We start from the raw sequence: 23,079 nt of genomic DNA on the forward strand, positions 1-23,079 counted from the left end.
GTACTGGTCAATAAATATTTGTCATTGTACTGTAAAGAACCTGGATATGTTTTATTCCATTTTAGGAATGAAGGCAATTTAGTTCTTTTTACCATTGGAATGTGTTAATAATTTTTGGAAATTTAGAATTGTATAGAATTACATTCTTATAATGATGAAGAGACGATTCTTATATCAACTGATCCAAACATTTCTTTAGGTAATAAATTTAGAAATGCCTTTCTACTCAAATCAGCCATAATTACTGTATCATCTGTGGATCCCTATAGTTTGCAACAACTGAACTTCTAACCCTGCCCCCAAATTTATAAAATTGAACCACTAAAACTATAGGGGGAATTAAATCTTACATTTATATGCAAAACTTAAGTGATTTATAACTTTAACTTACTGAAAAAGAAAAGACACTACTCTCTAGTGCCAAAATGAGGCAGAAAATTTTCAGAGTAAAATTTGTGTGAGAATAATTTTTTCCTCCACTATAGAAGATTGTTTTCATCCTTTATTTCAGGAAAAAAGGAGTCATCTTCTAAAGATTCACCCTATGGGATAACTACTTTAAAAAAAACAGTTTTAAGTTAGGACAAAATGAAGTCAAAGGGGTAAATGGCAAGAACATTTTCCTGAATTTTTCTCTCTATTTTCTGGTCTCTATGCCCCTAAAAGGAGCTGGGTAATTTTCTCAACTTGCATGGGGTATATCACACCACATCTCTCAGTGCTACAAAGGACAAGGTATTTTCCTTGTACTGAGTTGAAATCAACTTCCCTGTCTATACTCATTGACTCTCGCTTTGTTTTCCTTGGTTAAGCAGAATAAATGTAATTTCTCATGTACAGGAGAATCTCTTAATATTTTATGAGATTTTCCTGTTATAAGACTTTTCTTCTCTAGGCTAAACAATCCCATTTCCTAAAAATTTCTATTTACACATCATGGCTTTGACTTCCCTCCCTGGCAGATTAGGACACTGCAGGACTGTGAACAGTAGGAACAAATCCAGCAATTGACTAGGAAAGATTACCTTCACAATTCTTCCTGCTGCAAAGATTGCTGAGGAGGGAAGTAATTCATTGTATTTTTATGGGAGTATTTAGCAGAAATAGCAAGTCAATGTATGGCAAATGATGTATATGAAACTACTTTGGATGCACAATGACAGTGTATTGAGTATTGACTGAGTATTGAATGCAAGTGCCTCAATGATTCCCTTGTGTCTTCTCCACCTATCCTGCCATTATAGTATAATACCTATTAAAAACAATTAACATTTATATAACACTTATCATGTACCAGACACTGTGCTAAGCTCTTTACAAATGTTACTTCATTTGATTCTCAAAACAGCCCTGAAAAGTAGGTTCTGTTATTATCCCCAATTTACAGTGGAGGAGACTGAGGCAAACAGATTAAGTAATGCTTATTTTCAGGTGAATTAAAATAAAACCTTTGCCTTTCCGGACCAGTTTCAGTTCCAGTTAATTTCTAGAAAGCAGCCCATTTCCAACTGATCAGGAATAGGCAGTTAATGATTGGGAAATTGCCAGTCTGCATTTAACTAAATGGTTCTCTTGATAACAGAAAAGCCCAATGTTAGGAGACTATCAGTTCTCAGAACAGAGCTTTTTCTATTTTCACTTTGCCCTCTGATTCTAATTTTTAAAATCTGGAAAATTCTCATTCACGAATTCTTACAAAATAAGAAACCACATTTTTGTATATTTTGCTTTTCAGTTAGTGCAATAATTTGTAAATTATTTCTCTTTGACACTTTTCCCAAGTCACCTTTAAAATGAGATACCATATCTTTCAGTACTTCATATTATGTCAGTCATTTTTATTTAGTCCAATTTAATTTGACTAAAGTTTTACATCTTCTACACTAAAATTACTTATTCTCCTTCCATTTTTTCCTCTAGAACACTCACTTCCTTTCCCATTCTTTTATTTAGAACTCTCAATTTATTATTAGTCATTTAAAAACTCTTTCTTCTTTTATTCCAGGAATTTTATTAAAGCTAGTAGCAAATCTATGGGTTTTTTGTTTTGTTTTGTTTTGGTGGAAGCTTTGTAGATGATGTGATGTTATTTTTTCCCCTGAATTTGTGTATTACACAACTCTGGCCAATATTTCTTTCTCATTGGTGTTTTATTGTGTTTACTCATTTCCCAGCTTTACTTCTTGAGTGGAAATTTTTTATCAAGGACAGATTTTTTGCACTTCCAAAAAGAAATGAGACAGCTTTGTTTTTGGATATTGTGTGTGTGTGTGTGTGTGTGAAGGATGGTGGTGGGGATATGGATGTCTTATCTGGGGCCTAGCTACTGAGTGAAATGTCTTTTAAGTATTTTAGGAGCAGTTCAAGGCAACGGAGTTAGCATTTTTGGTCTGATAGGAAGATATTGTAAGAGTGGATTAGGTAAGGATGGGCTATACTGATGAAATCTGCCCCAAGTGGTCTTCACCAGGGTGGTTTGATACAAGGCACACAGAGATCATTCCTGTCTTAGTTCTCATCCTCAAGGATTTTTTTTTACCCTTTTGGGGAGTTAAAGCCAAAAAGCTTCAGGCTCTATGAGTCTGGTTAGATCCTTGTCTGGGTTCCAGAAAGCTAGTAACTGCATTTTCCTGTGTTCTCAGGTGGAGCTTTTCATGTAGAATCCCACTTTCTAGGGATTGGGTTTTTCTTTTCCCCAGCTTAGGGACCTTTGGATCCTTATGATCTTTCAAGTCAATAAATCAAGAAGTATTTATGTTTTCACAAGTCACTGACAATGGCTTAGCAAATACATTTGATATTTAATTTTTTTAATGCAAAGATATAGTAAATAAAATGATTATGCCTTTGAAACAATCAGTATTATTTCCTGGGATAGTATTGATCTTAAGAAAAAAATTTAAAAACTAGATTGATAACTAGGTTGTGTAATTGATCAAAGTTAACTACATTATAAGCCAGTGATAAGGTCAGAATTCTTGTTACTAATCTTGGGCAGAGAAATTTGTATGAATAGTTAACCAAAAAAAAAAATCCTTTCCATTATGCAGTCAACAAGATGTAAAATGTCTTCTGTTTCAGTGGAGAAGATGGTTAATTTGTCAATATATATGTTCAATCATTAATAATATATTTGAACTATATGATTACACAGTTCATTTGAAGTTGGGTTATGATTACATTGAATGTCTCAAGATCAGTTTGAGTGATAACATCCTTAAAATGAAAAATAAGAAGTTAAGAAAATCAGAAAATTTTGTTTATCAATCCTTCATATCATAATCCATAATATTTAAAATATTAATTTAGGCATATTGAAAAAATCTCAAATTAAATTAGCTTGCATTACATTAAAATACAAAGTAGCCTCCTCTAACCTCATTTTACCCCTCCCACGCAATTTTTACATAAATCTCCACTAGAGGTCAGTATTAAGACACACTTATTTCCATACTGCTGGTGAAATAAATTGCTTATGTCAGAAGCACAAATTATGGTATTAAAGAAACAATAATATAAAGATATTAACTATAAGACTTTTGTTAAACAATTTCATCTTAAAATATACCAGTTATAAAAGTCTTTTAACCATATTTGCGCATTTTTGTCATTAGATGCATATTAACCTTAGACATCTTTGTATATTAATCCTATAGTCAATGAATATAGATGTTAAGATTACTCAGCCTGGATGATCACCTTTCATCATCTATTAAAAAATGGCCCAAGAGAAAGAAGGCTTTAATGTTGGACTTCTGAAAAATCTACCAAGATTTCACTTGTCCTCTTGACAGGAAAATTCCTAATCTACTGTAAATAGCATCTGTCATTAATCCAATTTAAGATCTTGTTATAAAAAATAATGATCAAAATGGCCATTCTACTTCATCCCAGGTTGTAATCTGTAACCAAACAAGGATAGCTCCAAAGTTAAGGAATCATCTATAGAATAAAACAAATCACAAAACACCTATACAGCTAAGGCCACCTCCTTGTTTTTGCCATATAAAGTGGGGATTAGAGGAGGAAGAAAAAAAGTTTTATCTTACATTACAGTGAAATTGTGCCTTTCTGGAAGGAGAGGGATATATTCTACCCATCAGACTTTCTTTTATTTGCAGAATACTTTTCTATTGGTAAATAATCTTCTTGCCCCCATCAATATACCACTCTATGAATAGTTTAAGTACATACATAAATACGATGTGAATCTTTGGAATTAAAACAATTGGAAGTCAGTTCTCTAATTCTGTGCTTAATATAGAGAGATGTTAGCAATCCAATACAAAATGGCTACTCGCATATTGTCATTAAACCACCTCTAAACATTTGTATATCTAAATACAAAAACATAAGAACAGTTTTTGTCCTCTTGGACATTTCTTTTTTCTGCTTTAGCACTTCGTATACTGCATAAAGCAAGTACTTACTTAAATAAAAATGTGTTGAATTGAATTGATTTCTCTCTTTAAAAAATTTGACTATTTAGGGTATACACGGTATATCCATTTTGATCTTTCATCCGATGATCTTATCACTCAGCTCTTTGTAAGCCTAACCACAAATACTTTTGCCTTAGTAGCAACATATTCCCAAGGGAAGAGCTCTGTACCTGTGGTATTCTATAAAGCAGTGGCACAAAAGTAATCAATTAGCAAAAATTCACCAAATGCCCAATTGTATTTTGTATAAAATACATGGTACCGTTAAAAAAAAATCTGACTCACAGTGATTTTTCCTATCCTTCAGTGAGCTACTGAAAACCCAGTTAATCAGTCTGAGGTAATAGAATTGAGAAATAACAAGCTTTTTTTTTTTTTCCTTGTGGGATCATGTGTAAAGTCTAAAACTGAATTCTGATCAAATCCAACAGATGGCAGTGATGTTATAAATTAATAACAAAAAATTCTAAAGGTGATTTGGCCTAGTGACTTAATTTGAAACAAGGTCTACAATTTAGCTTTCCAAGAAATAACCTGGCCATTCCAAATTCCAAGAAAAAATTTCTCCAATAGGGTAATAAAGGAAATACAAAAGGATAAAGATAGCCATAGAAATTATTTGACTGACTACATCATTTTTTCTTCTAGGCAAAATCTCCTATTTTCTTTATCCTTCATTTTGTGGTGGCTGTTTCAATTTCAATATTCCTTTCTTTCTGTTCACATTGTTTCACTTCTTTGAGGATTCTTGCAGTATCTAGAAATAATTCTTGTAGCATTTTAGCAAGGCTACGGCTTGCTAAAATCAGCATAATGTCACTGGCAAATAGAACCAATTGGAAGACTTCTTCATCTATGTGAAGCTCTTTCCTTTTTAGGCTACATAGGACATTCTCCATGACTTTGGCAAGCATAAATCTACGTTTATAAATTTTTTTCTCAAGATAGGGAATCTCAGGGATTTCTATTAAGGAATTCCTGTTCATGTCCTTCCAGATGTTCACTACAAGGGGTCCAAACAGTATGCTGGAAGCTTTCCTTGCTTTCTCCACATGAAGTTAGCAGCATATCACACAGATTATCCACTTCCTTGCCCTCAACACATTATTAGTCCATCTTCTCTTCCTATTATACATTTCCCTAATTATTTCACAGGGAAGAAGACATTTAAAGAGAAACTTTAAGGTACTGTTCTGCATTAAATAAATGATTTTTTTCATCAAACAATAAGCAAAATAGAATCTTATATATTCATTGACCTCCTCTTTAGTTGTCTATTTCTATTGCCCTCTGTTTAATGTTCATTTTTAATTCTTTAGAGACTGAGGTGTTCTAAATTTTGCAGATATGCAAACACCACCAATAGAGTATTGTTATTCAAAAGATGGATCTTTGTTTCTGGGAGAAGCTTGGGATAATTAAATTTTAAGGTAAAAAGGTAGTCCAGTTGGTGCTCTTCCTCCTTTTAAATTCTGGATTCAGTTCATGGTATTTATCTTAAATATAGACAAGCCCAATAGGTTGTCTACTAATCTAGTAATTCGATATTCATCATTTGGTCTTTCTTATACTGGTGATCAGATCAAACTTTTTATTGATTTCTTCCAAGCGGTTTTGTAGTGTTTCAGAGCTTACCACAACTTGCATAATGTCATTCACAAACAGGAACATCTAGAGAACCTCAGTGCCTTACAGGAAATCGCTTTTCAATTCAGACTCTGCACTGACTAGTAGCAAACTCCTTTGGTAAGCATATATCTTCCTATATTATGTCTTATCTGATTTTTTTTTTAACTGAAGGATCAAGAAAGAGGACTATTTGTTGCATTTTTCAAAGAATTTTGAAAGATTTTGATATATGAAAGGGGGGGTGTGATACCTTGCTGAAAGATAGCTAGTGTTTTGTTATACAAAATCAGATGTATTTTCCCCATAATCATCAATTAGCAGAGTGACATTTTGTATTCTTTGCATCTTTCTATCAACTCAAAGGTGGTAAAGATGGGGTCCATTATAGAATATTGTTTGGGAAAACCTCCCCATTTGCTCATTAAAAAAGTCTTCAATTTATATAAATGGAGAAGTAAACTTAGTGGTTATTGGTGTTTTTCAGTTGCTTTTTTTTGGTATTAATAAGATCTGATATTTTCCTGACATCTTTAATAAGATATCTTTCCATCCTTAAAATACCTTGTGAATCAGTCCATATCTTCATAATTACACTGCCTCGAGCACAAATCTTCTTGTAAACTTGGTCCAATCTGGCTGCTTTTATCCTCTTTGCTCTCTTCAGGATAGTGAAGTTAGTTCAAGGGTGGTGGCTTGATAGTGAAAGAATCTTTGATAGTGAAAATGTAGGGTTAAATTGTTTCAGTCAAGTCCAACTCTTTGTGACTCTATTGGAAGCTTTCTTGGTAAATATACTGGAGTAGCTTGCCATTTTCTTCTCCAGCTCATTTTATAGATAAACCCTGTTTGCCTGTTTCCTTAAGTGTCTGGAGCCAGATTTGAATTCAGGAAGATAAAGCCTTCTTGACTTCAGGCAGCACTGTATTCAGTCCCATAATGACTGGCTGACCACATAATGAAAATAGTTTGCTAGAAAAATATTTTTTTGCAGATCTTTTCCATTGTCTTCTTTTTTTTTTTGTCTGTCTTCCCTTTTATTATTAAAAGCCCCAATGGAGACTTTGGTCAGTTGAATCTTTGGCCAGGCTTTTACCTTCTATTACTTCTATTAGATAATGTTGTGAATTATTCTTTGTAAGACTTTACAAATGAATTTATATTCTAAATTAATGTTGCCACTGTCTGCTCTCTCCCATTTGACAAGAAAGTCAAGTATCTACTGAATGAGGTACTTTTTATATTCTTTGATTCTTGTGTCATAGAAATTAATTTATATTGACTAAACTTCTACATGAAAGCATTAAAATTGGTGTAGATGCTGTGAATGCTGATATCTATTAAATATCAAATGTCATATCTTAGATCCATTTGTCCAGCTCTAACATCTCTCTCAGCCTCTACTTTTGTATTTCCAATTGGTATTGGACATTTTGAACTGAATGTCTTATAAACATCTAAAACTCAACATGCTCAAAACTGAACTCATTATTTCTTCCCCTAAACCCACATTCATGAAATCACAAATATTTTGCAAGTACTATTATTATCATATTGAATCTTCAATATATTCATTTTGCCCTTTCTTTAGTACCAGTTTTATTTCTTGAATTCAGAAAATTGGAAACAAGGCAGATTTAAAGGAAAGTGATTATGATTCTTCAGGGTTTTATGGTATTGCATGATTTGTAGTCATAAAGCTCCACCAAGTAGATCTTCAAATGCTTTTTAAATACATTGTTTTCTTAGAGATCTTTCCCCCTGCAAAATCTATCTCCCTGAAAAATTATACCAAATCACAGTCCATTTTGGTTTTTTTCCTACAAAAATACATCATGAAAATCTACCAATGTTTCTTGTATCTGATTAGTTAGAAACATATGATTTAAAAGCAAGACATTAAACTAAACATATGTTTAACATCAAAGTTAATGAGAAGGAAAATTCTCCCACAAGATTATATTACCTTCCCCCTTAGATTTCCACACCGTTGTGAAAATTTAAGTAGGAAGTGGCCAGGAAACATGTAAGTAAAGGGCATAAATATGGCAAGATAATGCATATAACCTGAAGAATAAGTGGTAGTAGCAGCAACTCTCACTTCTCATCCCAACTGGAAACTAACTCTTTTGCTTCAGATAGTCATTTGCATTATTGAATGGATGGTGCCATTGAGTTGCAAGATGCGGAGCCAGGTTGTTGTACTATGATGCTCTATTATCTGTAATCTGCTAGGCTATTTTTTGTTTCCAACTGCTGCTTTCTGCTGTCTTCTTCTGGTAGTCAGTGGAAGTGTGTGTGTGTGTGTGTGTGTGTGTGTGTGTGTGTTTTCTATTCCCATAAAGGTAAGAAATGTCAATTCTTGTACACAGATAACCTCAAAGGCAATTATTTGTAATTTAAATTAGAAAGCCACAGCCAACTTGTCAGTCATTCCTCAGGATTAGTTTAAATTTATATTTTTAAAAATAAATTTAATATTGGCTGAGCTTTCACTCCCTGGCCTTAGTCTACTAGTTGACTTAGAGAGGAAAAAAATTCTTTTCAAATCCTTTCTATACCCATGATACCAGTTGTGGTCTGTGAACCTCAGGAGCAAAAATATAAGGGGATGGATTGTTCTACTTTTCTGCCAGTAACAAGCTCAGTGCTCTTTCCATACAGTCACATGTCACCCAATAAAATGTAAGATCCTTAGGGGGCACGGATGGTTTTATTTTTGATTTCACATCTACAACCAGCCATAGGGCACATAGAAAGCACTTAATAAATGTTTGTTAAGTGGGCAATTGACCTTTTTCCATAATAAAAATTATTTTTTGTAACGTTCTTAACCAATTAGATTTTTGAGCCACTCCCAATTCCTTTTCCTTTTGTGTATTTTCTCTCTCACTGCCTGATAAAAAGGATCAGGAGAAGAAAAATTGGTAAATTCTCTTCTTTTCATACAACCATTACTCATATCAATGACAGTTCTCCTTTAAAAGTTCACTCCATCCTACTTCTACTATGATGCTGCTCCTTCCAACGTAAGGTCTCCTGTAAACTCCAATCCCTCCAAAAACCCTGGCTTAAATTTCTCAGTCTCACGTCCTGTAACTTCTATCTTTGTCTACTTTAACCATTCACTTATTCTGACATACTGAATTTTAACCAGGATGTCACTCCAAATCAAGGTGTCATTCTCTGAAAACTTCCCACCACCTCTGGACTCACACAAAAATTCTCCCAGGAATCAGGAGAACAACTTGCCTCCCATCACTCTGGATTGCTGGATTTATGCCTTCTGTTAACATCCAGGTGTGTTTCCCTTCCCATATCAGCACTTCCCATGGGTCTAGAAACTCCTCTAAAGAGCCACGTTGTCCCTTTGGCTGAGTCTCTATAGGCTTAAATGAAAAAAATTAATTATATTACCCAGAATTGTTTCCCTCTATTTTCAGAATAGTGGAATGGGACTGGTGGTGAATGGCAGTAAAGAGAACCAAGTCTTCCCCTGGCACCAAACTGAGAAGAGAAATTATTTCAGTCTTTTACTAGCTAAAGTATTTAAATTTCAGAATGGTTGCTACCATTATGACCCAGCATATATTTACAAAGGTCAAGAACCATTTAAATGGATTTTTATAGAGATTAAACAAATTGAAGCCACTGAGAATGGATTAGAAAAAGTGGTGGGGAGAGGAGGAAACAAGCATTTATTAATTATCTACTCTGTGAAAGGCACTGTAATAAGTATTTCACAAATATTTCATTTGAGGTAATATAGATTATGACACTTCTTTTTATTTCTAAGTTATTCGTATACATTCAGACTTGCTAACAATAAACTCACTAGATTCATTCAGACTAACTTGCAATTAACTCACATATCTTTTCCATTCATTTAACAAGCATGAATTCAGCATCCATTACAAGACAGACACTGTGCTGAGTGCTGAGAACACAAATTCAAAAACAAAAAATATCTGCCCTCAAGGAGCTTGAATTCTTCTGGGGGAATATAAAACATGCACACAAAAGTAAATAAAAATGTATCTAAAGTAAATACAAAGTTATCCCAGGAGGAAGAATTATTAGCCACAAGGGAGATATCAGGACAAACTGCATGTAGAGCTTCTAAGGGAGGCCAAGAGGTGATTTAGAGAGGATAGAATGCATAGCAAGCTTGAAGGATAAGCCTGTAGATAGGTAAATAGGAGAGGAAATGACCTAAGGAAAAGCAAGTAGTTTCATTTTGGCTGGAATACAGAGTGAGTGAAGAGGGGAGCAATTTGCAGTCATTCTGGACAGGTGGGCTGTAGCCAGAGAGTAAAGGACTTTTACTGACCCATGGCATTTGTATTTGATATTAGAAATGATAATCAACTGGGACTTCTTAAATGCTAGAGTACCATGGTAAGATCTGTGTGCTAGGAATATCAGTTTGTTAGATATGTGAAGGATTGCAAAATGGAAATATTCAACAAGAAAGTTGACTGGGAACCTAATACAATGGCAAAGAAAAGTGGTGATTAAAATTTGAATGGAGGTGGAGGTTTTGGATATAAACAAAAGGACAAATAGAGGCAAGCCATTGTGGAGAAAGATTTTATAAATGTTGGGGAGAGCAGGAAAAAGGGACAAATACAATTTTACAAACATAGATTCCTCAACAGAAATAGGAAGGATAGAAAGAAGAGAGGATTTTGGGAAAAAGATGAGCTCTCTTTTGGTCATGTTGAATTTGACATTAACTTGAAAATGTCCATCAAGTATGAATGTGGGACTGAATGTGGGACCGAAATTCAGGACACAAACTAGATTAGACGTGAGAGATATCTGCACAGAGGTAATCCCATGATTGCTGATGAAGGAGGAGAAAGACAGATTGACCCAGGAAGAACCTTGGAAAGGAGGGACATGAATGATGATCCAACCAACAAGAATGAGTGGCAGCCAGAAATAGAAGAGAAGAAACATAGCTCATTGTTATAAAACCTAGGGAAAAGAAAATATATAGGAGAAGACTGCTAAGTGGTGTCAAATGCTTCAAAAAGGTCAAGGGACAAAAGCTGAGAAAAAAGAGCCATTATCTGCCTTTTAAGAGATCACAGGTTACCTGGTAAAAAGCAATTTCAATTGAATCACATGTATGGAAGTCAGAATATAAGGTAATCAGAGAAGAAAGAGAAGAGAAAAAATGTTGATTAACTTAAAATTTTTTATGATGGGGAGAAAGGGATTAGGGATATAGAAAAATAGCATTAAGGAATGGTACAATGAACTAGAAGGGTTTTTTATTTTTTTTAAGGATGAGGAAGACTCATATCTTTGTAAGTAACAGAGAAAATGTCAACAGATGAGGGAATTTAAACTAAAGGGAAGGATGATTCTGGGAGCAAATTCTAGGAGCAAAACAGAGGAGATAGAAAGGAATGGGATCAAGGACATAAAGTAGAAGTATTGGTGATGACAAAGGCCACCTTTTCATCAGAATTTGGAACAAAGGAGGAGAGAATAGAAGGTGCTATTAAAGGGTTTTGATACAGAATAAAGACAAAGGCCTGTGTAGACTTACATGAACTCAATTTAAGTGAAGTAAGTAGAACCAAGAGAACTATTGTACATAACAACAACAAGATTATGTGATGATTAACTGTAATGCACTTGGCTCCTTTCAACACTGAGATGATTCAAGGAAATTCTGACAGACGGAGAGAGCCAAATACATCCAAAGAGAGGTCTGTGGGGACTGAATGTGAATCACCACATAGTATTTTCACTTTTGTTGTTGTTGTTCACTTGCTTATTCTTTAAAAAAATTTCTAGTTTTGATCTGATTTTCTTTGTGAAGTATGATAAGTGCGGAAATATATTTAATCTGTATTGGATTAAATACTGTCTAGGAGAAGGAGGAAGAAAGGAGGAGGGAGAAAAATTTGGAATACAGGGTTTTGCAAATTATCTTTGCATATATTTTGAAAAATAAAAAGCTATAAAAAGCTATTATTATATTTAAAAAATGAAGAGAAGCAGGAAACAAAGGCTTCTGTGCATCCTTAGTGGACACGGCAAACTCCATACTTTCATTTATAGGAAAAAAAAATTCTGTAGGTAGGCCTGCCCTCAGAACAGATTCAGTTTTACTTTATACATAATTCTTCTGAGTGGTCATTGGTTTCCCAAGCCTTAACAAATGAGAAGAGGAGAGTAGTTGCTACAGATAGTCCCTCTACCAGGATGGAGAAGTTATATCTAAGAGGGAGGAGAAAAAGCACAGAAACAGAAAAAGCCCAGGAGGCTCAGGCCATTGAAATTGAAAATGCTGTGTTACAGCATAGCTCAATAGTCAATGTTCCCAGGATGATGGCAGCAAGTCATGAAGAACAGGGTAAATTATGCTTCATATATTTAAGGTCAGAGATAATTATATTTCCATTCACAATAATTATAATGTAAAAAGGAAACAAACTTTGATGTTTAAGTTTATTTGGAAAACAAGGCAATTGAGAAAGAACTCAAGGCTCCAATAAGTCACTGTTCTATTCTATCAATGCTCTCTCTAAAATTAACTTCTATATAATACAGATTTTAAAAAAATCTATTAAAACCCTGTTCCAGATCTTATGGCAAGGTATAGAAACTGTACTCTGAGTACGATGGAATTTAATCCTTCTGAGTGGGATGGAATTTAATCTTTCAAAAAAATTGGAAAAATTTTAAAAATTAAAATAGCATTTCTTCTGTTTTTGATTATAATATTATTATTTATCATTTCAGTCATGTCTGTTTTGATTCTTCATGACTCCATTTGGTTTTCTTGGCAAAGGGACTAGAAGGGTTTCCCATTTTCTTCTCCAGCTCATTTGCAGATGAGGAAACTGAGTCAAACGGGGTGAAGTGACTTACCCAGGATCACAAAGCTAGTAACTGTCTGAGGCCAGATTTGAACTCAGGAAGATGAGTCTAACCACTATGCCAGTTACTCTTGTTGAATCTAGTCTTCTATTTTAGAATGTAAAATTTAGCAAAATTGTGGCTAAATTTAGTTTTCTCTTGATAAATTTTTAAAGCAATTCAAATTGTAGAGGTGTTAGAATTTTGACTAAGGTTAAATAGTTCAGCAAGTGAGGAGAAATAGCTACTATATAGTTAGCCCTTATTCATAACCCATCTCTTTTACTCAAAAGAGGAGGAGCACAGAGAATCAAAAAGAATAATGGATAATGAGTTAAAATGAATAGTAGCAATTAGGAATATGAAAGAACAAAGCATGATCCAACACATGAGAAATTTGTGTTATAGTACATTATCTTATTTATTTTAATAAGAATTTAAATATGAAAGAAAAGTTAAATAATATTTAGTCCTATTTTATATTTTATGCACAATGATTATAAAACTTTATAGAAAAGATCATATAAATGACAGAAAAGATAATATAAATGACAGCATCTTTAAACTGAGTAGTACTAATCTAAAGGAAAAAACTAAAAGGAAAAAACTAAAACTAAAATTCTTGTTATTTCAAGAATTAGCCATGGTCAGTTTCTATGAATTATTTTTATCACATCAGCATATTTATTCTAGCTTCCTTAGAAAAGATAAGTAACCTTTCAGTTATCCAATTACATCAGTGTGATCATCTTAAACTTTTAGTAAATTTGTTATTTTAAAATAATTATTTACTACGACATAGTATTCCGAAAATTTGCATGTCTATGTGAAATAATGATGAATATTAATTTAACAAAGGCCCAAACATGTCAAAGATTATTATTTTTATTATTTATTATTTTTCTTTGGTGGGATGTATTTTTGCCACATTACATTTTATTTTTCCATTTAGCTGAAAGAAAATATTTGTCTAGGAGAAATGGAAAGACCAAAATGCTGGGGAAAGGGAGGAAAAAAGTGAATAAAAAAAAGAGATATGTGTTTGTGAGGGACATTTTTTGTAAATTAAAAACATTAATTTTAGTAACACTATGACCTAAGAAATTTTTTTTTTAAAATGGCATTTCTGGTGTCAAATAGATAAATTATTATATTCAAGAATTTCCTCAAAATAAATGTTTTACAAAATAACTTTATATCAAGATATTGATTCCTAGGATAGACACTGCCATTTTTCTATAACAAATTTGGGTTATTTTTCTAGTTTTCATGATCATTTCATAAAGTATTTATCTTTATTTGCTATTTAATTGGCATTTACCACTTTGCCTAAATCAAATAGTTTTCACAAATTCAACAAATCAGAAAATAGGGACTTTTCATTGCCACCAGAAAGTTTTTTGGTTTTGTTTTTGCTGATTCATTAAATTTTTGTGAGTGCTTTGGGGAGACTCATCTGCAACAAAATACATGGAAAGATTAAGAAAATGAAAATATGGTCATTGGGACACCCTGTTGTGCTGAATGTTCAAGTTACAAATGATGGTACAAGATCTTTAGACTTACATTGCATTGGTTTGATTTGCTGTTGTCAGATTAGCCAGTGCAAGAGTGGCTCCTTCTTTTATATCATCATTTTCACTCTTCAGCAACTGGACTATCTGTGGGATACCTTTAAAAATATAAACAAAAAAATTGTGACTGAGTAAATTGTAGTACACCAGAGAATAATACGATGGAGAAGGAAATGGCCAACCACTACTCCAGTATCTTTGCCAAGAAAACCCCAAATGGTGTCACAAAAGAATTGGAAATAACAGAAAAAGACTAAACAACAAGTGTCAGCATATAATGTGATATTTCATGTTACCTTGAGTATTGAAAAACTCTTTGCTGGCCAAATTCTCTGACATTGCTGAAATCACCTCGGCAGCTGCAACTTTTGTTCCATCATTTTCAGCTCCCAAAAGGTTAATGAGACATTTCTCCACCCCTTGTTCATGCAGAATTTTTCTAGTTTCAGCTTTTTATAAAGAAAAATAAAATGATTTTTTAAAATGATACAAAGTAGAAAGGAGTAGGCTATTAGTGGGGAAATGAGCACAATCATCAAAATTAAGTTCTTCAAGGATGTGAGAATATTACTTTCAATTTAAAGTGACAGAGGTGAAAAAATAAAGACTCTTTAGCCTTTAAGCCAATGAATGTATTATTCACACTTCTTAGTGTTTGATAATATAATCTTTTGTAATGCTATAATTGTGGAAATTATTTTTTAATAAAGAAGCTGGAAGGCCACCAATTATAGACTGTTAATCAGAGGGATGTTGGTCAGTGTTCAAAACAAAACAAAACTGTCTCTCTGAAAAAGCTGTATGCATAACACAGTCATATTTAATCTGCCTCATTGATATTTCCTCCATTCCTTTCTTAAGTTTAAACAATTAACAAAAGAAGAAATCAAGCTCTGATTTGTGCCATGGGCCAATTTTCAAGGATGATTGTAAATGCTCATTCTGAAAATTTAACAATCCATTCTTTTGATCAGATGTAAGTTAACTCCAGCACACTTGATGGTTATTTAGTTAAAGGGTACTTGGAGTTAAGGGAAGGAGTCCAGATCTGTGGTTTCATCAATCTAGGAAATTCCTGATAAGGAAAATAGTCTCCTAATCCCCAGCTACAGATGAGAGTATGGCAACACTGTAAATAACATATGATGTTAGCAAATTGTCAGGGAATACCAAGAAGTTCTATGATTTGCTTAGAGTCCCACAGTATATATCAGAGGCAGAATTTTTGAATCCAGGTGTTCCTGATTTCAAGGCCAGTCCTATATTCATTGCACCATGCTAATTCTTTTTTTTTTATTAAAGCTTTTTAATTTTCAAAAGATATGCATGGATAATTTTCAACATTAATCCTTGCAAAACCTTGTGTTCCAATTCCCCCTTCCTCCATCCTCTCCCCTCGATAACAAATAATCCAATATATACAAAACAGGGCAAAAATATATGTTAAATCCAATATATAGCATACATATTTATACAATTATCTTACTACACAAGAAAAATCAAATCAAAAAGGAAAAAATGAGAAAGAAAATAACATGCAAGCAAATAACAAAAAAGTGAAAATGCCATGTTGTGATCCATACTCAGTTCCCATAGTCCTTTCTCTGGGTGTAGTTGACTCTCTTCATCACATGATCATTGGAACTGGTCTGAATCATCTCATTGGAAAAGAGTCACATCCATCAGAATTGATCATCTTATAGTCTCGTTGCTATATATAATGATCTTCTGGTTCTGCTTATCTCACTTAGCATCAGTTCATGGGGGTCTCTCCAGGCCACTCTGAAATCATCCTGCTGATCATTATTTATAGAACAATAATATTCCATAACATCCATATGTCACATAACTTATTCAACCATTCTCCAACTGATGGGCACAGTTTGATAACCCTTTGGGCTTAGTTCCAAACTGCTCTCCAGAATGGTTGGATCAATTCACAACTCCACCAACAATGTATCAGTGTTCCAGTTTTCCCACATCCCCTCCAAACATTCATCATTGTCTTTTCTGACATCTTAGCTAATCTGAAAGGTATATAGTGGTACCTCAACTTGTCTTCATCATGCTAATTTTTGATTAGAGAAAGAAGCAAAAGATCAGATCAAAGAAAGATTGTATTGAATGTTGAGTGTTTACATTAAACTTTAACATGACATAATTGGTCTTTTATTTTTATACATACAAGAGTTTGCATTTCAGAAATGATTTGTTCATTTTGGACACCCCCACAATTAATACATGCCTTAGTAGATTTAACTTGAATGATTGGGTTTCTTTGGATTTAGCTGGGTTGGTCCTCAAACCACTGATTTCATATATATATATATATATATATATATATATATATATATATATATATATATATATACATACATTCCATGTTCTAAGGCATTTTACAATTTGAGGAGCCTACCAGGTCTAACATTCTACAGGTATGACTTTGAAGATACCAGGGTCAAATTCAGAAATCAGGTGAGAATAGGAAGTTAGTGGAAGAAAGAGCTTGAAATTATTATTTATAATAATAAATGGGAATTAAAATAATGAAAGCATTTATAAACTATTGCTTTATTTGAATAAAAATAAATACCTGTACGTATATTAATATGTATAACAAGCATTTACTAAAGGCCCACTGTGTGCCATATATATGATGTTAGATGCCAGGGATACAAATGTAAAGAATAAAAACCTTTTTCCCCCCAAGAAGTAAATATACATAAACACATATACATATGGATATGTCATGACATTCTAGCCTAGTCACAGAAAACTAGAATGAATGAAAAACATCCCCTAAACATCAAATACTTAACTTTTTCTTTTTTATCCTGTGGATTTGACTGGATTTGTCACAAATAAAAATAAAATTAGTAAATAAACATGATAAAATAATTTCATCAACTAGAAATAATTTTCTATTATTAAATGTTGTAATAATAATTTTTGTCTTCTGAAGCTAATTCTAAGTAATTTAGTTCATATTCATTTCAAAAGCATGTGCTAGACAAAAAATTGCTGAATATATTACGTTTTAAATGCCCTAGAGAGGTACAGGAGACTGGTGTGACAAGTCACAGAATTCACAGTTGGTCTGTTCCTTACCAATTTAGTTAATTATTTTTTGCAAAGTTTGGTCATGGGTTTAGATTTTTCTTAAATTAATTTTTAATAAAATTAATTTATATCATAAGGCAAGGATTGCTAATTATGTTTTAATAATAAATTACTAGGTTAAAGACTGATTTTTCATATTCAAAAAATATAACAATTCGGGATAAAATTACATAAAGCAATATATTTAATTTTTAAAGTGTTCATTTTAGTTCTGAAGTCTTGAGTCTCTTTCCTGAAATTATTGGCAACTAAGTCTCTTTCCTGAAATTATTGGCAACTAAGTATTTTTAAAGTTACCATATACTTTCTTTCCTTTTATAGTGATTAGCTATTCATACAAAACAACAAATCATCTTTTTAACAGACAGTTACTATCTTTGATCCTTCACTCATCTGAGCATAATTGATCTAGAAAGAATAGACGTAATATGGTCAGCACAGCCTTTTTCTATTCCCGAACTTCAAGCCATTAATTAATGAAACATGGCTCATCATCCTATCCTTTTAATCTTTTAACCTCTTCATTTAAAATGTAACTCAAACTGTCCATAAATATAATTAGTTTAAAAATTATATTTAAATATTTGAATCTTTCATTTATTCACTTCCAATATATAGCATTAGGAAGATTCTAACCATAATATTTTAAAATGCCATAGTCAGTTTGATGCAAATAGTTTTATTCACAAATACTTCATGATATATCTTTATTCAGCTTTCTAAATAAACATCTATTTATGTCACTTAAAAAAAAAGGCATTAACATCCATTGCCAAAAGAACTAATTTAGGAAACTGGTTTTATAGTGGGTAACTGTTCCATCCCCAAAATAGGACATGTGTAATTATTGGAGAGGTGAAAAAAATCATTTAAATCAATATTACAGGTAATTAGTTTCCCAACCCTGCTGGGAATGTTCTAAAAATCCAGCTGTGTTCACCAAACCTCAAAAGTGCAGACTGCTGTGTAGTTATAACAGATTTTAAAGATGAAAAAAAAAACATTATCTCAGTACCTCATTGAATTCCTACACCAAGTGAAGCATTTACATTTTAATTACAGAAAATGAAGGTGCATATGTGATATGTTATTAATACAATATGAACTTTAAAACAATTGCTTTTTAAAAAGAAAAAAATGTTGCTGTCACAAAAACTCTTGTTTATATTAATTTTCTTTATTATTATTCTGACACCTTCATTCCTAATGCCAAGTTAATACTAGAAATTTATCTGGGAGCAGTATAATGAATTCTTTCATCCTCCTGGTGTCCAATCAAAGATCTTAGTAATCTTGGTTTTACACATGGTACAGATCTGTAACTTTTTCATTCACCTCAATTGAATTTCCTATCTTATAGATACAATTTTAAAAATGTTCCACATATTCTTCAGGGTCCTGGTAATCAGGGTAGGGAGCAGGAGTTGTGATTTCAAGGAAAGTCTTCCAGAGATTTGTTATTCACACTGTACTTTGTAGCAAATGCATGTAGGGCATTTAAATAGCGCTTTATGCCTTCCATTGCATTTGATTTTCACACTAACCTGTAATATTCTCTCTAAAGTGTAATGTTCTCTGTTGGGGATCTCTTGGGGTCTCTGGAGGCAGCCTTCATTTCAGTTCAGTAATCACCAGGAGAGTAGCCAGGGATTAAAGTCCACATTCTTTACTGTCTCCTTCAAAGTCCAATGTCCTTCACTCGGGGCCTGCTTAGCTTTCTTACTGGCCTATCCCTCTCCTTAGTTCTGAGAGCTTGAGCTTTTGCCTCCAGTCCTTTGCTTTCTCTGCCTCTGCCAACTTCTCTCCAAATCCAAGGCTTTTGTGCTTCAGCCTCCAGCCACAGCAAGGCTGTTACAGGCTTCCAGCTTTGCACATGACTAGGAGAAGATTACAAGAGTAGGACTAAAAACTCAGGGGGAGATTAGGAATCCTTCACAGTGTTTCCCAGAGGTTAAGAAAGGATAACAGGGTTATCCTCCCACTTCTTTGGAGTCTTGTGGGTATAGGCATTTAGATGTTGGAAGAAACATGCATTTCATGTGCTCATAAATACCACTAATTAGTCTGGCTCAATCAAAGGCAGTGCCATCCTCAGGCAGTCATAGCTGTGGATGCTAAGGGCAAATGTACCACCGACAGCTAGGTCATTACTAACTGGGCTGCACCAGCAAGAACCTACATCTGTCACTGAGATCCATTAAAAATGTCACTCATACAATTGAACAGCAGGCACTTGTAAGGGCCAGAAAAGGGAAAAAATCCTTCAGCATTGGCTTTGGTCTCCCTGATTTCCACCCCTTCGGTGAGAAGCTCCCAGAGATGTGTGCCCTTGAGCTCCTAAACGGCACCATTCCTTCCACAGTCACTATGGGGCCAATGGAATCACTCTCTGCAGGTCATTTGTCCTACTTCTCCAGTCCTGGTGACTCTCTGAGAACCAGCAGTCAGATCTATCTCATTTTCAGTGGGACTTTGGTGTTCAGGGGAGAGTGCCTTTGGCACTTTGAATTCAGCCCTATATTTCTTAAAGTAAGCAGGCTAATGTGGAAGACAGGCTACGTAGGTGTGTCTACATTAGATTGAGTGACAATTTTCTGTTTATGTCATTCCCTCTCAGGAAACTCCACTGGTACCCTATGAAGCATTTTCAGGATCAAACCGAAACTTCTGTTGGGCATTAACCTTCATGACCTCATCCCTCCTACCTTCCCAGAATTCTTGCACATTTTCCCCTGCACAGACTCCATACTGGTCTCCTTGCTGCTACGACTCCCACATGACATCTTAGCTCTCTGTGAAGGATTCATTCCATTCCTAAAATGTTCATCCTCCTTCAAGACTTAGCTTAAGCAGATCTGTCTGCTTGAGATAAACTGCTGCTGCTGCTTCTCCAAGGTTCCCTTGTATGTGCTTTATAGGTGTTTTCTCTAGGCCTGTTTTTGTATATGTTGTCTCACTCAATAGATTGTATGCTTCTAATAGGCAAGGACTCTTTCAATTCTGTATTCCAGGAAAGAAGGAGGGAAGAAAGGAGGGAAGGAGGGAGGGAGGGGAGGAAGGAGGGGAAAGGAAACATACATTTGTTAAGTTATTATAAAATGACAGGTACTATATTAAGTGCAAGAGACACAAATTCAAGTAAAAAGAAAAATGATTCCTGCCCTCATTGAGTGACGCAATTGTCACACAATCTAATGTAGACCCACCTACGTTGTCTGTCAACCACATAAGCCTGCTTAGTTTAAGAAATATAGGGCTGAATTCAAAGTGCCAAGGGCACTCTCCCTCAAAGACCAAAGTCCCACTGAAAATGAGGTAGAGAGTCTGATTGCTGGTTCTCAGAGTCTCACCAGAACTGGAGAAGACAAGAATGTACAAAGAGAACTGAAGAGGGAAGGGGGAGAACGATGGTATCTCCTATAGTGGCATGATTCTGAAATCCAGAAAGTCTGCACTGGGGCCAAGAGGCCCTGAAGGCACTGTCTGGGACCGCTTCACAAAGTGGAAGCTCCAAAAGGAAATCACCAGTGGGAGAAAGGAAAGTAGGCCCCATGAAGAAATAATCTATGGTGAAGGGGAGGCAGGGCTGGCTAGAGATTTCAGGGTGAGTAAGTCCCAGATGCTTTGGGACATTCAGAGTGGGGATGCACTACAGGCACAATTTGAATTGCACAATGTCAGGAACAGGATGGGAAGGGGGAAAATGCAATGTCTAGCATAGTACTTAAATATTTGCTTGCTTGCTTGGTGCCTTTGACTAAGGAGCACAGCTAGAATTTTGCGAGATATTTGACCATGATTCTCATATGACCGTGCAAGTTCCTATACCTATTTTACACCTTAGGCAGGAAAAAAATAGCCTCAACTGGAGGACCTGAATGTTCGGACTGTAAAGGCTATCTGGAGTTGGAAAAAAGCATTCTTAAAAGGGATTTCAAATCAGATATTAAATACTAATCTTCAAGATCATTTAATTAGACAGTCTGATCCTAAAAGAGAGACAGATAACCTGATTTATGTGATAGACATGGTCATTGAATCAGAAGACAATATTGTCAACAGGAAGGTCAAACCTATTACAGAGGACTGCAGGAGAGAAGGCCTCCAAGGACAGGCAGGCAATTGGGAGGCCCACGCTAAGGGCAGCAATCCTAGTGCTGGCAGTTGCTTCAGATAGGACATGGCCCATGGTTTGAGAGAGGTGATGGTGTAGGGGTGTAGAATGAGATTTGCATTCGTGGCCACTCTGTTTTGCTATATGGATTGATACATATATGATGTATATACATATATAAAGTAATGATAGATATGAAAAAAGCCTCAATGAAACATGTTTAAATAAAAAAAGTACAGAAAAAAATAGAACAATGCTGTAACTATATTTTTACAAGCAAAAATACAAATAAAACAATTTAACTACATTTTTATAGACAAACACAAATAGAACAATACTGTAACTAGATTTTAAACTTTAATGCAGTTACATAATTGTTTTTAAATTGTATTATGTGACAGTATTCTTGTTTATATTGAAATGTGTTTTAATAATTGTTAAATTCACAGTAAGACAAAAATTTAAAAGAGAAAAATGCAGCATCAGAAATGGCTCCCAGTGGTCAGATTAAAGCTTCAAATTCCCCCAACATGGGGTCATATTGCTAATGTGGAGATACAGGGACTTTTGGGCCAGTGTTGCCTTACCTTGATGAGAATTCTCTAGATCAGATTCAGAGAGGATAGGGTAAAGATGCCCTTTATGATTGATTCATAAATACTGGATTCGACTTCCGGGGGTGGAGCCAAGATGGCAGAGAGGACACATACTTCTTTCTACCTTCTCCCACAACATCAGACTAATTATCAAATCCAGCCTCTGAATTAGCTCTGGACTGGCAGAATCCACAAATGCTGGGAGTACAACAAATTACCAACAAAAGACAATTTTGAAGATCACCACAAAAGGTCTGTTTCAATTAGGCACAAAGGGAGGCAGGACAAGTGAAAGCAGCTAAGCATAGATGCCAGCACAGCCAGCACAGAGTCCTAGGCAGATGTGGCTCAGGGTGTGCTCTCCACAGGCTGGTACAGATTCCCTGTGGCAGAGAATTTATGGGGAGGGATCTATAGGAATCTACAGCAGTGTTGGCCACTTTGTTCTGGCTGCAAGTCAATACATCAGCAGAGAAGTTATAAAACATCCAACACAAACACAAAAGATCAATAGCGAACCCCAAAATGCCAGAATCTCAGGGGAACCTGACCACGCCCACCCAGCACCAGGAGTGAATCAGCACTACCCAGTGCAGCTGCAGCTGCTTGTAGAGAAAGTCACCGCTTGTAGAAACTCCCTTGCCCTAAAAACAGACCTTAACTTTAAAAAAAAAAAAAGTGAATAAAAAAGCAAAAAGAACTCTAACATAGATAATTTTAATGGTGAA

General features: G+C 34.5%; 1 protein-coding gene and 1 long non-coding RNA gene across 6 annotated transcripts in view; one reads left to right on the forward strand and one right to left on the reverse strand.

Annotated features, from left to right (window-relative positions):
• Window positions 1-23,079, forward strand: part of LOC116419465 — a 132,800-nt gene that overhangs the window by 61,201 nt on the left and 48,520 nt on the right. The window lies entirely within an intron of this gene.
• ARMC3 (armadillo repeat containing 3) overlaps window positions 1-23,079 on the reverse strand; it is a 131,822-nt gene that overhangs the window by 51,204 nt on the left and 57,539 nt on the right. For all 4 annotated transcript variants that reach the window (XM_031939869.1, XM_031939868.1, XM_012551246.2 and 1 more), the window contains 2 exons: window positions 14,818-14,970; window positions 14,514-14,619 (listed from right to left, as the gene is read on the reverse strand). In XM_031939869.1, coding sequence (XP_031795729.1) covers window positions 14,514-14,619; window positions 14,818-14,970 — 259 coding nt within the window. The remainder of the gene's footprint in view (window positions 1-14,513; window positions 14,620-14,817; window positions 14,971-23,079) is intronic.

The sequence above is a fragment of the Sarcophilus harrisii genome, chromosome 5 (genome assembly GCF_902635505.1).
Source record: "Sarcophilus harrisii chromosome 5, mSarHar1.11, whole genome shotgun sequence".
Taxonomy (NCBI): Eukaryota; Metazoa; Chordata; class Mammalia; order Dasyuromorphia; family Dasyuridae; genus Sarcophilus; species Sarcophilus harrisii.